At 38.0% G+C, this 17,306-nt stretch overlaps 1 protein-coding gene across 4 annotated transcripts in view; it reads right to left on the minus strand.

The window, feature by feature from the left end:
• Positions 1-17,306, minus strand: part of RAB31 (RAB31, member RAS oncogene family) — a 63,893-nt gene that overhangs the window by 34,865 nt on the left and 11,722 nt on the right. For all 4 annotated transcript variants that reach the window (XR_016280601.1, XR_016280600.1, XM_089517031.1 and 1 more), the window contains exon 2: positions 10,908-10,987. Coding sequence is in view for 2 of the 4 variants with exons in the window: in XM_089517031.1 (XP_089373157.1) it covers positions 10,908-10,987 (80 nt within the window). In the remaining 2 variants the exon portion in view is untranslated. The remainder of the gene's footprint in view (positions 1-10,907; positions 10,988-17,306) is intronic.

The raw sequence follows: 17,306 nt of genomic DNA on the forward strand, positions 1-17,306 counted from the left end.
CTCGTACATCAATGGAGGAAGGCTCATCCTTTGCATTTACCAAGTCCTTATAAAAAGAGAGCCACTCAACTGTTTCAGCCCCCAGCTCTTTGGATTCAAAGAGGCTATTATTATTTGGAGACATACATTCCTGGCAATCTGATTCCTCTGTGTTAGATATGTCAGATTCCAGATAATGAATTATGACAGTAACTCTCCATGCCAAGTCCATCATATGAACTTATGACAATCATATAATCTTTGTTCTTGTTTTTGTGTGCTTTCAAGTCATTTTCAACTTATGACAACCCTATCATGGGAGTTTATTGACAATATCTGGTCAGAGGAAGTTTGCCTTTGCCTTCCTCTGAGGCTGACAGAATGCGACTTGCACAAGGACAAGGAATTTGAACTCTGGTCTCCAGAATCTTAGTCCAAAACTCAAACCACTATATGGCACTCATTTATTCTAAAATAGGCCAATATGCTCCAAATGGTAGAAATGCACTGTGGTGCATATTCTATGTTTTGGACTTGATATGTTGTGTTTGACTTGTCTCACCAGTCTTGCTACTGGAAGCATCTCCTTCCAGAAATGCTTGGTTCTTTCTTTCTGCTAGCGGCAAGACAAGAATATGATTATATACACTGCCTAGCCATACTATTGAAGTGTCAGATACCTCTGGCCCAATCCACTCAGGCAAAGGCTCGCCTGCTTTCTTCTGTCAAATGTGATATAATAATAATAATAAAATTTATTTATATACCGCTATTCCATGGATCATAGTGGTTTACAGCATAGTAAACACAGTTTAAAAACACAATATACAATAAGATAACAAGATAAAAAAACAATACAATTACAAGGCTGACAGAATGGAAAAACGTCACATTCAGGGGGAGAAAAATAACACCAACGTTCATGGGGGGAATGCCTGACGAAAAAGGTAAGTCTTCAAGTTTTTCTTGAAAATGTCAAGGGAAGTGGACATGCGGAAGCTCGTTAGGGAGTGCGTTCCAGAGTCTATGGGCTGAGACAGAATAAGCCCTCCTCGTAACAGCATAGCGGACATCTGGAACCGTCAACAGATGTCTTTCTCCTGATCTAAGAGTGCGGGGCGGACTATATGGGGAGAGGCGGTCCTCCAAGTACCCTGGGCCCAAGCCATATAGGACTTTATAGGTGATAACCAACACCTTGTTTTCAGCCCGGAAGCGAATAGGCAGCCAATGGAGATCTTTCAGAACAGGTGTTATATGGCTGGCCCTGGAGCAACCAGTGACCAGCCTTGATGCCATATTCTGCACTAATTGAAGCTTCCGAGATTGGTACAAGGGTTGCCCCATGTAAAGCGCATTACAGAAATCTAGTCGAGAGGTTACTAGAGCATGTACAACGGTTTCAAGGTCCCCCCCGGTCCAAGAAGGGTCGCAGCTGGCGTATCAACCGAAGCTGATAACAGGTGCTCCTAACCGTCGCATCCACCTGAGATGTAAGGTGGAACGATGAGTCAAGGAGCACCCCCAAACTGCAAACCGAGTCCTTCACAGGGAGCGTGACCCCATTCAGGACAGGTGGAAAAACGTCCTTGCCTGGACCAGGAGAACCTATCACCAGTACTTCCGTTTTCTCTGGATTCACACTGAGTCTGTTTTCCCTCATCCATACGTCAGCATCGGCCAGCTATATATGAATATACAACATTTCTTAAATCCTCCTCTTTATAAATAAATTGTATCAGAACCATAACCTCTGAACAGGGAAAGAAAAGATATGGGGACATGCTGATTACCCAGCATTGCTAATGCTAAGTAAAATCTCATGTGTCAACTTCAGTGAAACGCTCTTGGAATTAAAATTAATTCAATATTTTCATATATGCTTTCATAAAAACAAAACATTACAGTTTTTTCTACAGCCACATTTTTATTGCCAAGAGATGCTTCTGTCCAAGCACTGGTATTTTCTTCTAGATGAGCCTCCTCCAATCTGGTACCTTCAGACAGTTTTAGTATTTACATATTTGTTTTATTTTATTTATACCACTCCCTCCTCTGAACCCAGGGCTCAAGCTGCTTGATATCCAACAACACACACCTGGAACATGCTGCTGGGAATAACAACCCCCACCCCTGAACATGCTGGCTGGGAATGATAGCAATGGTAATCCACAAACTTCTGATGACCACAGGTTTAGGAAGGCTGATTTAGACACTACTAAAATCCTACTAGGGGCAACCGTTTATTATAGTTCTCTCTATATATATACACACACACACACACACACCTCTCTGAAGTACTGAGTTTTGCATTCTTCTAAGTTTACCTATAGGTTTGGATGGGCCTCTTCATGAAAAGCTGTCATCTTCATCCTTTTAACAGGCAGACAGCAGAAGTGACTAAAATGACCTTTCATCATCTACAGAGTTTTATTGCTTACTTTTTTCAAGTTCTGGATTGAGATTACTCTTGTATGATCAAGTATTTGTAATTATGTGTGCCCCCCTCCCTGTATGTGTGCATGTTGCGAAGTGTCAAGTGTTCTTAAAACCTACTTTCAAATTACTCAAATTAATGAGCTCTGTACTGCACACAAAGATTAAAATAACAAAGGAAGGGAAGTGATCTCTTGGGTATTTTGAACTACAGTATTTCTCCCTGGTACTTCACAATGTGGGGCTCTTCAGCATTCTGACAAGAAATTTTAACTGTGATCCTCTAGACACATACTTGGGAATATGTTCCTATTAAATTCAAAAGGGATTTGCTACTAAGGAAAAAAATATACAGGAAACATTCTTATGCAGTTAGAATACCTTCAGTTATGACCGCTGCTTGAATTGTAAATGTAATAATCACTTTTTCCAGAAGAGACAAACAGAAATCATATATTGAAAATGAAAAACTACAGTTGCTAATTAATAAAATTCCCAGTGTCAAGTATTTTCTGTACAGATGTTTTGTTTTAAGCAATATCATATCCAGATAACATATTTTCCATATTTAGCATAATTTCAATTAAGAACATATGGATGCCCCATTTAATGGGGAAATGTGATGTTCTTCAAATCTTGTACAGTTAAATATTTCATAAAGTTAAATAATTCCTTATATTGCTACTCATTCCTGCAGTGGCATAAAAAACACCTTAATGAATTAATGGTAATGACAAGATTCTCTTGTTCCTCTTTCTGCATTGTTTCTTCTTGTTCTAAAATTAGAATGCAACATTTTCCAAAAATTCACAGGTACAAAGAATAAATACTTCTCGGTCAAAAATATAACTTTACCTACCTTCAGACCAAGTACATAACATTTATTTTAAGCAGTTGTAAAGGTGTTACTTAGTTTGTCAAAGCAGAATCTTTGCAGGATTACCATCTCCATCTCCTGTACCAAATGAAAGCTCTGATGACCCTCCACAACTATATAGATATTTGTACCATATAGCTTTTTCTGCCACTCTTGGAATCAAAGTGCTAATCTGCCAAGAATTTCTTCTGTCATCTTATTTATTAAAATGCAACATCGAGGAGCCTCATTTGGGGCTGAAATTGATAATACTAGTGAGATGTCTCTTTTTTTGTAATTTACTTCTGAGTAAAAAGTAAAACTACACTCTTAATTCCTATTTATTTGGCATCAGAACAAAAACCACCCTCATTCAAGATCTTCACCCACATTTCACACCCAATATTTCACTGCTTCTTTATTTGTAACAAAATTTAAAAGGCAAAGACATCCTCTGCCTCCATGACCCTGGATGGATATTACATCAGGGCTAATGCTGGCATAAAGCAATAATGTTGCTATGGCTTAATCAGCAGCAGATGCAGCAGTGCAAAAAGTAGAAACTAAAGCCAATATAGCAACAGTACAAGATACATCTCCAGTACACCTGGGAAACACCACTGGCAGCAGCTGAAGGGAGAAGCCCAGGAGGAGAGCAGAGGCCACCAGCTTGAGAGGAAAAGCAGACCGGAGCCTGCCCCCCCACCTAGTACTAACCTGGTCCCCCTGGAACTTGCTGTGAGGGAGGTGGAGATGGAGAGCAGCACTTTACAAACATTGGCTCCAGTTACCACCACTCCAGCACTTCTACATTCCCGCGGAAGTCTTCTGAGAGGGAAGCGGAGGTGGAGATGGAGTGTGGCATCTGACTGGGTTTTGAACTGTTTTAACTCTTTAATTTATTTTAAACTGAGAGGAATGTTATTATTATTATTATTATTATTATTATTATTATTAGTTAATGCTTGAGGGAGTATAAGGGACTGTCTCTTGTTGCTATTGCTGTTTTGTATTTTGCATTGTACTGTATTTTTGCTGCCAGGAGAAAGTTAGATATTGTTGGTTAGTTTAATATGTTATGTGATATCTTAACTATTATTAAGTCATGTGTTTTGGTTTTTGTATCTTGCATTGCTATGTTCTGTATTTTTTACTGTATTTGCTGTATTTTCTGTACTAGTTCTGCTTATTATTATTATGTCAGTTCAGTTTTATTTGGTGGGGAGCATACTTTGTATCTAATGTTTTTGTTGTAATCCGCTTTGATTTCATGAGAAAAAAGTGGAATAGGAATAAAATCATTTTAGAGCCATTTAATTGAGGCCTTTCACACTACAGCTAACTGCGTGATTCCAAAGCTATGGCTACAACCTGTGCAATCCTGGGATTTGTAGTTTGGTGAGACACTAGAGCTCTCTAATAGAGAATTCTAAGTACCTCTCCCTATCTTGCAGACCGCAAGCTGTATCCGTGGCAATTAAAGTGGAATCGTAGTGCTATAATCTGTTGTTGCTGTGTGCCTTTAAATTGTTTTTGACCTATGACCAATAGCAAGCAAGTAGCAAGTATATTTCTATACCACTTATCAGTACACTGAAGCACTCCCTAAGCAGTTTACAATGTGTAAGCTAATTGCCCCCAACAAGCTGGGTACTGATTCTGGCAACCTCAGAAGATTGCCAGGCTGAGTCAACCCTGGCTGGTATTGAACTCACAACCTTGTGGTTTGTGAGTGAGTGGCTGCAGTACAGGCATTTAATCACTGTGCCACCAGAGCTCCTGGACTAAACCTATCATGGGGTTTTCTTGGCAAGATGTATTCAAAGAAGGTTTGTCATTGCCTTGCCCTAAGGCTGAAAGAAAATGACTTGCCCATAGTCACCCAGTGGGTGTCATGGCCAGGCTGAGAATTGAACCCTGGTCTTCAAAGTCACAGTCCAACCACTAAGCTACGGTGCTACAATTAAGAAGTGTTAAAGGGCTCTGGTCTAGTTCAACATTATACCACAAGAAAAGGGATCTTGTAGCATCTTTGAGACTGAGAAAAAGAAAGAAGTATAAGCTGGTGGTATACGCTTTCATAGACTTAAATCTACTTCTTCATAATGATAATAAATAAATGGTTTATTTATATTTCCCACCTCTCCCAGTTGGATTGAGGCGGGATACATCCAAAAACAGTCAATAAAACATGACAGCAATAATAATTTTAGTTAAAAAATGAACTCTATCATTAATAACAACAGTAGTAGAATTACAGGATAATCATAGAGGAGTGGAGCAGTATCTCTTGTATAAGGTTGGGCGGGTACACTCGTCAGAAGAGATCCGTCTTAATTGCCTTCTTGAAGGCATCCAAGGAGGTAATAAGACGGATCTCCTCTGGGAGGCTATTCCATAATTTTGGAGCAGCAACTGTGAAAGTTTTTTGGGAGGTTGTTACTAATCTAGTTGTTTGTAGCTCTAATAAATGCTTCCCAGATTTTCTGAGTATGCAGGGCAGATTATATAGGGAGAGGCATTCTCACAAGTAACTCGGGCCCAAGCCATGTAGGGCTTTAAAGGTGATAACCAACACCTTGTACTGCTCCCGGAAGCTGATCGGCAGTCATTTTAGCACAGGTGTTATATGGTCAAACCTGGAAGACGCAGTGACCAATCTGGCTGCCATATTTTGGATCAGTTGAAGCTTCCAAACTTGGCACAAGGATAGCCCCATGTAGAGCGCATTACAGAAATCAAAACAAGAGATTACCAGTGCATGTACCACTGCTTCAAGGTCCTTTCAGTCCAGGCAAGTATGCAGTAGGCATATCAACCGAAGTAGACAGAAAGCACACCTGGCCGTCGCATCCACTTGAGATGACAACTGCAAGGACAAGTCCAGGAGTACTCCCAAACTGTGAACACAGTCCTTTAGGGGAAGTGTAACCCCATCCAGGACCGCTTGACATATTTCCTTCCCTGTGCTTGCATGTTGTGCTGCCACAAAGTCAAGACCAACTGGAGACCTTTGGCTGCCTGTAGCAAAGCAGACAATGGTGCCAAGGCAAGGGGCAGAATATCAAAAGCCTGCAAAGGAAATTATCAGACGGGGGGAAATTGGGGAAGAAAAAATCATACTTCCAGAAAAGTCATGCAATTGCACTGAAAGTTTTCAGATGACATCGTGCTTATTCAGGATTTAACCCATGAAGTTCTAGGAATGCCCCAGCAACAAACCATTCCTGGGACTTCCCTGTTAATGGTTTGTTGCTGGAGTGTTCCTGGATCTTCATAAGTTAAGTCCTGGATAAGCGCAACATGTCTGAAAATCTTCAGCATGACTTTACCGGAAGTATGCCTTTTCCTCCTGGCACCCCACCCTGGTCTGATAATCTCCTAAATTACTTAGCACATGAAGCAGAAAATCGCTTTCCTCACCCCTGGCAGTAATAAATACAATCCTCTCAAAGTTAATAGCCATTGCAGTTCTACACAGATAAGGCCAAAGATCAAAACTTTCTTCTTCTAGTCCTCCTTTGCTATTCATCACACCTCAGCAAGACCTCTTTCCTGAATTCCTTTCTTCTTCGCCCACACCATTATTTTTGCTTCTTATGCTGCATCCACACTGCATAAATAATCCAGTTTGACATCACATAAACTGCCATTGCTCAATGCTATGGAATGCTGGGAATAGTACATTTGTGAGACATGTATCTTTCTTTGTAAGAGTGCTCTGGTGCCAAAACAAACTACAGTTCCCAGAATTCCATAGCATTGAGCCATGACAGTTAAAATGGTTTGAGCATGGATTACTTCTGCAGTGCAGATTCAACCATATTCTTGCAATGTTTTACTGCCACAGGAGTTCCTGTGCTGCCTGGGCTAATGAGTCAAAAGGTATCCTTCTCTAGCCTAGCACTGTATTCTGTTGGCACAGAGAGATTTGAGTAATGATAGTACTGTTCCTAACAGTCAAAACCTGAAGTCAGGCTTGCTCTTTTAAGCTTCCAATCACTTACTTTAAAACAACTTGGCAGAGTTGTCTCTAAATATAAACTAGCCTAAATTAAATTCAAGTCAGGATCTGGTTTGTCTATTATATTGCACAGTTTGTAAGCTTTGAAGTTCTGGAAGAATTTAATGAAGACGAATTACATGCCAGCCACTTGTGCTGTGTTATCCTGTCTTGTTAAAAGCCAAGGCGATGTGATGAATTATAAAATGAAATCTTGACTTTATGAGAAAGCAAATATGTGCCTAGGAATTAGTAAATATTAAATATCATAATTTGTGTTTAGATGACCTTCATGTAGATACTGTTAATCCAATGATAAAACTTAAGTCTAAATAAAATAGTTGTTAACTCCCATTTGGATTTACTTTTTCCTGGTCTAGATTGAATCATAAATATTAAACCAACAAACGAAATCAAATACAGCAGTGATTTCTATGAACCTTAATGCTCCTCTGTGTCCTGTTCAAACAAATGCTATATGTCCGGTAATGCTGACACTTGAGTCTGCCTGAAAATCATACAGTACCTATCTAAAGTGTGAGCTATGTTCCCTAATCCCAGGGCATGGGTCTGACTGCCATTACTCAGTACAAAGAAAATGCACTCTGCATACTTAGAAATGCACTGTTTATTTTACATACTCCAGAACTCTATTTGATTTATATTAGGCTCCTCAAAAGGGAATAGCAGTTGGTAAAACCATCAATGACATCAGTACTTTATGGGACAACATGGGAAAAGGTGTTCTTAGCTGTGGCACCCAAACTGGAGAAGGCCCTCCACCTGAAGGCCCAAATGGGCAGGAATGCTGGCTTCATTTAGGAGCCAAGTAAAAGTATGGCTATTTACTAAAAGCTTTGGGTCTAAGTCATTTCATATTGTTTATACACATGTTTTAAACTGTTTTAACCTTTTTAATCTTTTAACTTGTTAACCTGTTTAATATGTTTTAATCTATTTAAGTTATTTTTATTGCTTAAAATGTTTGAGCCTGTTTATATTGATTTTACTTGTATACCACCTTGAGATCATGTGATGTAGGGCAGGATAAAAATTATTTAATAAATAAAATAAATAAAAATAAACAAAGAGGTATCTATAATGTCCAGTATGCCTCCCCAAGCAAACTACAATCATGTTCACATTCTGAAAGACAAAAGAGTATGTGAAAAGCCTTTTTGGTGAAATTTCCATTTCTGTCCTCACTCTATTTCAGCTGATGCAGAGAGAGCTATACTAGCATGCAGTCTAGCATGTAGCAATTATTCCTAAAATACAATTCATTGTTCAAAATGGTCTACAAGTGTCAGTCAGGCTGTACACTGTAGATGAACCAAGAGCAAAAAATCAGAAAATTCTAGAGCCATTAAAATAACAAGCTCAGAGGAAAAAGTAGAAATGAGGGAAAACAGAAAATGGGATTATAAACTTAGACAACAAAAACATTGTTTGACTCCATTAGCCCCATGTAGCATGACCAATGTTAAAAGTTAAAAGTTAAATATCATTTACAGGAGTGATCCTTAGGCTATCTGATGTGGAGAACCAATAATATTTTCCCAATATGCCAGGAACAAGCACTAAATTTGGGCCCATTAGGTACAATTGTTTCTTCTTTTTTTCCCCTGGAAACCTGTCAGAGACTAGTAGACAGTGGTTCAGGAACTGACACTGCTCCTGTACTTTCAGCAGCACTAATCTAAATGGCCTTGGGTTCATCATCCCTACCATCAGCACATCCAAACAAACAGAGGAAGCAGATGTAAAGGAATATTAATTCCACATCATTAGTCACATATTTAAAACTCACCTAGTTTTATTTCTCAAAAGACACAGTCAGTATAATTAAGAACAATCCATGACATTCAGATTCAATTCATTGCCGAGAATGTGAAACTCCAAGATTCCATACATATGCAATATAAAATAATGTAACAGAGACTTTCTCTCTGCATATCTCCAGATTTATGTGTTTTGCTTAAAGAAAAAACACATGCAACCTCTGCATACACAGGCCTAATTTCTCTTTTATCCCTGTCTCAAGTAAACCTATTGAATCCATTAAATTTATCTACATCTTGACTCACTATTCATCACTTGACTAAATGTGTCTACTCTAACTCAGACTAACCAACAGGATGCTAGTCATAGACTTTACAAGTTGCTATGATTGCCAAAAGTATAACCATGGCAGCATGGCAAGTCCAAACAACTTAGATCACAGTTAGCTGATCTGGTAAGAATATGAAGAATGTTGTGTTTAAAAAGAGCCAAAACACCAGGAATCTTATGAGATCCATTTTTAGAAAGCTCATGTCAATGAAATTCTGAAGACTCACCACCAGCATACACTGTTTTGCACTTTCTCATTCCCTTCGCCTCCCCCATCCCAACACCAAATATGCATGAGCCATCCTCCAGGAATTTTCAAAACGTTAAGAGCAAATGCATATGTGTCTATTTAGTATAAGATTTATAATGAAATATTACTTTGGGGGATTGAATAAAATGGAATATTTGTAGGAATATTTACCTCATAGCACCTATATCAAACAGAGATCAGTGAAAAACAGGAGAAAATACTCAAGATGCTCTTGTAAGGTAAAAGGGAGGGAAACCATTTATTTAGGAAATCCATCTTGGAATAGGAAAGGAGAGGAGACAGACAAAAGAAGCCTCTCTCATGTGTGGAACTTGGCTAGCACCCATCATAAGAAGCCTAATGGTCACTCTCTTACCAGACAAAGGGAGGCAAAGGACTAACTTTTGGAAGAAGGGGAAAGTGACCTCTACAGGCAGGAAAGGCATGCTCTCTAGAGTCCCCTTTCACTAATTACTCTATACAAATGTTGATGCTTTTTTGCTTTCAACAATGTCATGTCATCACCTAAGCTGATGTCAATTGCTGTTATATGTATCTAAATGTCACTACAACACACATTCCATTCCATTCTTTAGAACAAGGCTGGGAAATCTGTAGATCTTCAGATACTATTGGACTACAATGCCCATCACTCCAAATCACTGACCAACCTGGCTGGGGCTGAGGAGTTTGAGTCCAACAATATCTACATGGTCACAACTTCTCCACTGTTTTAGTGGGGCCCATAGAACAATCCAGAAAGCCAGCATGATGTAGTAGTTTGAGTGTTGGACTACGACTCTGGAGACCAGAATTCGATTCCCCGCTCGGCCATGAAACTCATTGTTTTGAAAATTCTTGGACGATGGCTCATGCATATTTGGTGATCTTGGGCAAGTCACATGTTTTCAGCCTCAGGAGAAGGCAATGGAAAATCTCCTCTGAACAAATCTTGCAAAGAAAACTCCATGATAGGGTTGTCATACGTTGGAAACAACTTGCAGGCACACAACATATATACACCTAGAGCAATCCAAACTTTCAGAAAGTAAAGACAGACAGAGGAGGAAAGAGACTGTTGCATACTAACAGTGCAAGGTACATGTTGGACTATGGTTTGGAACCAGCAATATTTAAAGAAGTAAAGATGCCTTTTCAGTTAGTAACTGTTTACATTACATGTCTTCTTACATCTTTAATTATAAAGTGATTTGGTTAATAGTATTTATTTAACTTAAATGAAGTGTACAAATATACACAATAATACTTACCCAATAGTGGGACTAATATTGTGGTCAAAATGATCCTGAACAAATCGACAAACTATACTTGATTTGCCAACTCCAGTATCCTGAAAATTTAGAAACAAAGAATCAGCCAGTTATCAACCAGTTATCAGTATCAGTCTAGTTTAAACCTAAAGAAATTCCCTAAGGGCCCAAACAGACAGGCCAAAATAAAGCTGCTTCGGATCACTTTGGAGGTATGCTGTTTAAATGACACACAAATCTTAAGAGGCCAGAAGCAGCATACCTCCAAAGTGACCTGAAGCAGCTTTATTTTGGCTTGTCTGTTCAGGCCCTAAGTTTGCTCCCCTAGAGAGCTGATGAGAAGCCATAAAACACAAAGTGTTGTTCTGCCCTCAGGGAAAAGTTAAAAGCTCACTCATGTGAGAGACTGGAACAGGGGCAAAATGGGGTATGGTGGGACAAGAACTTCAAGTGTTAAGATTGATTGATTGAATTTATATCCCACCTTTCTCCAAAATAATTTTAAATGGTGTCATGTTTTATTCCCTGTTGATGGTTTTACCACAATTTTATATTCTGCTGTATTTTATACTTTTAACAAATTCTACACCAGTCAGAAAAGTTTGATTTGAAAGTGCAATAAACAAATACATAATATTAATTGAATTCATCAATTAATACTCATGACATCCATGATGGAACCACTTTAATTAATCACACTAATTGTTTCTACATATAAGATTTCTTACAGCCATCTGAATTCCAAATCATGATTTTACTCAGCAAATGGTCCAAAAGCTGAAGTATAATGATTTCAATTTGTTTCTCTTTTGGTCCAAAGCACACTGCAGATATAATCAAGTTTGAGGCCACTTTAATTGTTCTGACTCAGTGCTAGGGAATCCTGGGAATTGTAGTTTATTGTAGCACCAGAGCTCTCTGACAGAGAAGGCTAAATGTCTCACAAAACTCCAGTTCCCAGAATTCCCTAACACTGAGCCAGGGCAGTTAAAGTGGTCTCAAACTGGATTATTTCTGCAATGTGTTTAGGATCTTTTGTTTCTCTTCCGCCCTTTGCAGGGATTTTGTTCCCATTTTCACAAATATGATTTGAGACTTTGATAATATGATACGCCACCTCCAGAAAACAGAAAGACTGATAAGCCTACTTTTTCTATTATTCTAATTTAGAAAGCAAAATGGTTTAAAACATGCACTCTCAGATTCTTTGAAAATGATAGATATGAAAAGTGAGGGGACTAGTTTCAGAAGACCCTTTCTCAGTATGCTGAATTGGGAAATGTTCCTAATAAATCTCAGTGATTGTTGGTTAAGTCTCCATAATAATAAAGCCAATAAAGCTCCACCGTGAAGTTATGGTAAGTAAGTTTTGGGTGCAGTTTGAATATCACTGATAAACCTAGCAGAAATAAAATATGAATATTTTTAAGGCAAGTGGGAGGTGGGGGGTTGGTAGAGGGAGTCTTCTCCTGTAAAACATTTAATTGTTCTTATTTTTTGATTAAACTTGCCATCTGATCCTTAAAATCAAGAATGCTTGTTTGAATTACCACTCTGCATTGATTTCTAGCCTGTACTTGTTCCGGGGCTTTGGCACACTGTCTACTACACAGATTGATCTGTGAATCTCAGTGAGTGATTGGGACTGCAATGGGTTACCTTTGCTTACTTCCTTCTAATGGTATGATTCAATAAAAATCGTTCATTTCCCATAAACTGGGTAAGAGAACATGATAATATCTTCACAAATAGAAATGGTTCTTGGTAAATCATAATTCAGATGTGTTCATCAATAATCAAAGCATAGATTTAATCATCTCCCCTAATCCTCTAATCAAAACTGATTATTTCAGTTTGATGAAGCTTGTCTTGCATCAGATCTTGCTATCAATTAAAATATTTAAAAATCTAATCATATACACACACACACACACACACACACACACAAACCAATTGTTTGTGTGTGTACAGAATCTCCCTACAAGTATGCACAGTGTATATTCATATTTTAAAGGTTGCTTGATTTGGAAAGGAGCAGAAAACATCACTTGTGTATGTTTTCAACCTAAACCCGGCTTCCATACACATTAATATTACACCTGCCATGCAATCTCTCATCTTGCCACAAGGGGAAGACCTTAGACAAGATTTGCTAAAGTACCAATTCAGATAATAATGAGTGTTATTAGACAATTAACTCAAATCTTTATTCCTTTTCATTGAAAAGTAACATTACATCAATATACCTATAAAAACAGATATGTTGTAGGTTACCCTGGAAAAATCTGAAAGGAAAGTATACTTATGTAAAAAAAATAAAAATGCAATTACACATTCTATGATGTACAATAATCTAGATAAATATTCCATCTGTTATTTCAAAAAACCTACTACCACAATGCCTGGAGTGTTGATGGACTTGGCTGTAAATAGCTCTTCTTGACTTAGAAAATAAACACAGCAATCTTATGTCTACCAGTTCATTCCCAGGCACAATTCAAAGTGCTGGTCATGACCTATAAAGCCCTATATTGCTTAGGTTTCGACTATCTGAAAGACTGTTTCTACCCATATGAATCAGTCCGTTTTAAGATTTACAGGGAAAAGATTTCTCTCAATCTCACTACCATCCCAGGCTTGGTTGGTGAGAACATTAGAGAAAGGCTTCTTGGTGGTTGGTCCCACTCTCTGGAATTTCCTTCCCCGCTTTCCTTTCACTGGCAGGAAAAAGAGTTTTTTGCTTAAACTGTCTTTTAATCTGTAAAGAGATGAGCTTATTATTGGGATGTTTTATTTATCTTTTTAAAATTGTGTATGCTTGAAAATGATTTTATACTGTTGTGTGGTGATTTTAATTGTTTTTAGATTTTTATTGGGAAGGATTTTTTTGTGTTAGTTGCCTTGAATCCCTATATTGGGAGAAAAGCAAGATATAAATACAGTGGGCTCTTGGTATCCGCTGGGGTTTGGTTTTGCGACACACACACACACACACACACACACACACACACCATGGATAACAAAATCCATGGATGCTCAAGTCCCATTAAATATAATGGCACTGTAGAATGGTGTCCCTTACATAAAATGGCAAAAAAGGTTTGCTTTTTGGATTTTTTTTTAATATTTTCAAACTGCAGATGCTTGAATCCATAGATAAAAAATCCATGGCTATGGAGGGCTGACTGGAAATAGAATAATAATTATAATTATTATACAATTTTATCATTTTTTATATTTCCGTGTATATGGGTAATGTTGAAATTATTTTTTTCCAGAATGAAAGTTGGTAAACATTTTTAAAAGAAAAAAAATTCTATGTGACTGATAGCACCACTTGCAACGAAAATAACAACAGCACAATTTTAGATTTTTAAATAAAGAAGGAATAGGATAAGAGCCTATGAGAAAAAAGAAAATGCTGTGGGATGGGACAGATATGGGGGCAGCTAATGTCTGTTTGTGCACAAATGTGTACATATTGGAGAAGCATGTTAGGTCAGATTATCTGTCAAAAGGTGAAATAGTCCAAATCACTAGGATGAACTTGTATGCTAAAGGAAAATCCCTAGAAGGAATTCTTTCCTTAAAGACATGATGGAGCCTATCACTTCACTTCCATTTCAGAATCAATTTTAATCACTGTCCAGCTGAGCACACACTGACAGCTCTGTAACTTTTTCCATGTTTTGCTAGTGCAGCTGTAGTTCTTAAAGTCACATCCCAATGTGCAGCTTGGGGAAAGCATTTAAATACAGCTGTCAGTCAATATAAATGTATAATGCTTTGAAAGGTGTTAGGTAGCTACTGGCTACAATTATATTTTTGAAAAACGCAAGGATCACCTCAGACTGCTTTTTCAGAAACAAAACCCTCTGCCTTTCCACTCATAACTAATTCAGTTTTGGAAGGCAAATGCTAAAGCCCATTCATAATTTCCATAGCACTGTATTTGGAGGTTCAGTCCATAAGTGGTAGTCATTGTCAATCAAATGTAGTAATAAGTGATAAGCAAAAGTATAAAACTATCCTATGGCAATGTCTTAACATCTGAGGTCCAAACCACAGTGCAGAAATAATCCAGTTTGAGACCGTTTTAACTGTCCTGGCTCAATGCTAGGTAATTCTGGGAACTGTAGTTTTGTGAAACACTTAGCCTTCTTTGTCAGAGAGCTCTGGTAGCACAATAAACTACAATTCTCAGGTTTCCCTAACACTAAATTAAGGCAGTGAAAACAGTCTCAAACTGGATTATTTCTGCACTGTGTTTTGGAACTGAATATAGGAAATCAAAATAGACTATGTCTTTAAATACAGCATACCTTGTTTATTTGGGGGAGTGGGGAGTTAGTTACAAGAAATTATTATTCACTAATTACAGTTTGTTGATACATTTGTATGTGAACAATTAACAACTTATGCTATAAACTGTTAAGAACTACTACAGAGTTTTTCTGTGCCTGACTGTGTCCTCTTTTTAGAAGAGTTCATTGCAGTCATTTTAAGCTCTTCACTACTGAAACTTGACATATGCATGCAAACCTGTTTTCCAAAAATCTTTTTTTCTTTCTGAGGAAACTTTTGCATTTTGATTTTATCATCAGTTTTTTAGATACTCTCACAAAGGTTAGGTACCTAAAAACCGATGACAAAATCAAAGCACAATTAAAGAAATCATCACATTAAAATCATTAAAATGTTAAAAGCATAAAATCATTTAAAAGAAAAGTTACTAAGTTAAAAATAGATCATTCCGCCATGTAAAAAGCCTCCCTGAAAATAGTTACTCATTAAAGCCTGCTTTCATAAAACAGTATTTCTTGACTTGCAAAAGAAGAGAAGAGGGGACCAGCCTAGGCTGCTGCCACACTGCAAAAGCAATGCAGTTTGATACCACTAACATCCATGGCTATGGAATTCTGAGAAGTAAAGTTAAAAGTGGTATCAAACTGCTTTATTCCTGCAGTGTGGATATACTGTCCTTAGCCTCCTCTCGAAGGAAAGTTGAAAGGCTGGGAGCAGCCACTGAAAAGGCTCTCTCCCATGTCTTTACCAGACAGGTCTGTGACAGTGGTGGGACAGAGAGAAAACCCTCCCCCCTTGAGAATCTTAAGACTGGCAGCTTTATATAAGTAATAAGTTAAAATAAGATGTTCAAGGCTTCAGATACATTATATTCTTCCAAAAAATCTTTATATAACAAATATTTTCTCAGCTGCTGCAAATGAAAACTCTGGCAGTCAGTTAAAAAAAAAAACATGGTCAGCAATGTGCTGACAAAAATAATGACTGCTTTGGAATAAACCATTTTTGTAGCTATAACATATATGTGTAAGTTGATTAAAACATGTTGTTCTAATTCTGGCAACTATTTTCAGGTAAAAAAAATGATAGGAATATGGGACACTGTTGGTTACATACACTTCTTGTTATCTGGCCCTCTAGTGGAAATTGATGTGTGGACCCAGTATGTAATAACTGCATGCCATTATTTCAAGGTGTCTTTTCATTCTATCGCCTGCTAATTGGCACTTAAATCATTATCAAACAGTAACCGGCACATAAACCTTTTATCATGAAATAATAATGCATTCTTTACTACCAAAGAGTGAATTATTTATTATGAGCTGGCAGTTTTAATATTTACAAGATGTAGATAAAGTGTTTCTGTAAACCACATTCTGTCAACTGGATACATATGGCTTGCATATTATGTCCTGAGCGTCACATTATTATCATTAGAATCAGCATTCATTAAAAAACAGTGTGAGAATTCTAGTGTACTACATTGCATAAAAGTGCTGCATGTCTAAAGGACTGTGTATCAAGAATGAAGTGTGTTTTATCCAAACTGCCAAAGCCAGAAAATGCAAGGTAGAACAAAAGCAAAATAAGGTGAAATATAGCAATAGCAAGTACATGTCTATACCACTTATCAGTCTATTTCAGTGATGGCGAACCTATGGCATGCGTGCCAGAGGTGGCACTCAGAGCCCTCTCTGTGGGCACATGTGCCGTCGCCCCAGCACAGAGTTTGCTAGAGTTTGTTACTAGAAAGCCAGAGGGACACGGCACTTTACAATAAATAAATGGGTTTTGGGTTGCAGTTTGGGCACTCGGCCTCTAAAAGGTTTACCATCACTGCTATACTGGTATTTCACTGGTACTGAACATGCAACCTAATGGTTTGTGAGTGGCTGCAGTACAGGCATTTAATCACTGCACCACCAGGGCTCTTTTGCGCCACCCCCAATATATAAAGTGTACATTTCTTGTATTGTGGAGTAGTTCCTGGCCCCAATGAGTGCCAATGCCCCTAACTCCATGGAATAAATTTATACTTCCCAAAAAGGGGTAACTGCTAAATGTCAGTTATGTTTCACTGCATGATTTACTGAG

Source organism: Sceloporus occidentalis, unplaced genomic scaffold, assembly GCF_023333645.1.
Source record: "Sceloporus occidentalis isolate IW3139 unplaced genomic scaffold, rSceOcc1.0.p SCAF_3, whole genome shotgun sequence".
Taxonomy (NCBI): domain Eukaryota; kingdom Metazoa; phylum Chordata; class Lepidosauria; order Squamata; family Phrynosomatidae; genus Sceloporus; species Sceloporus occidentalis.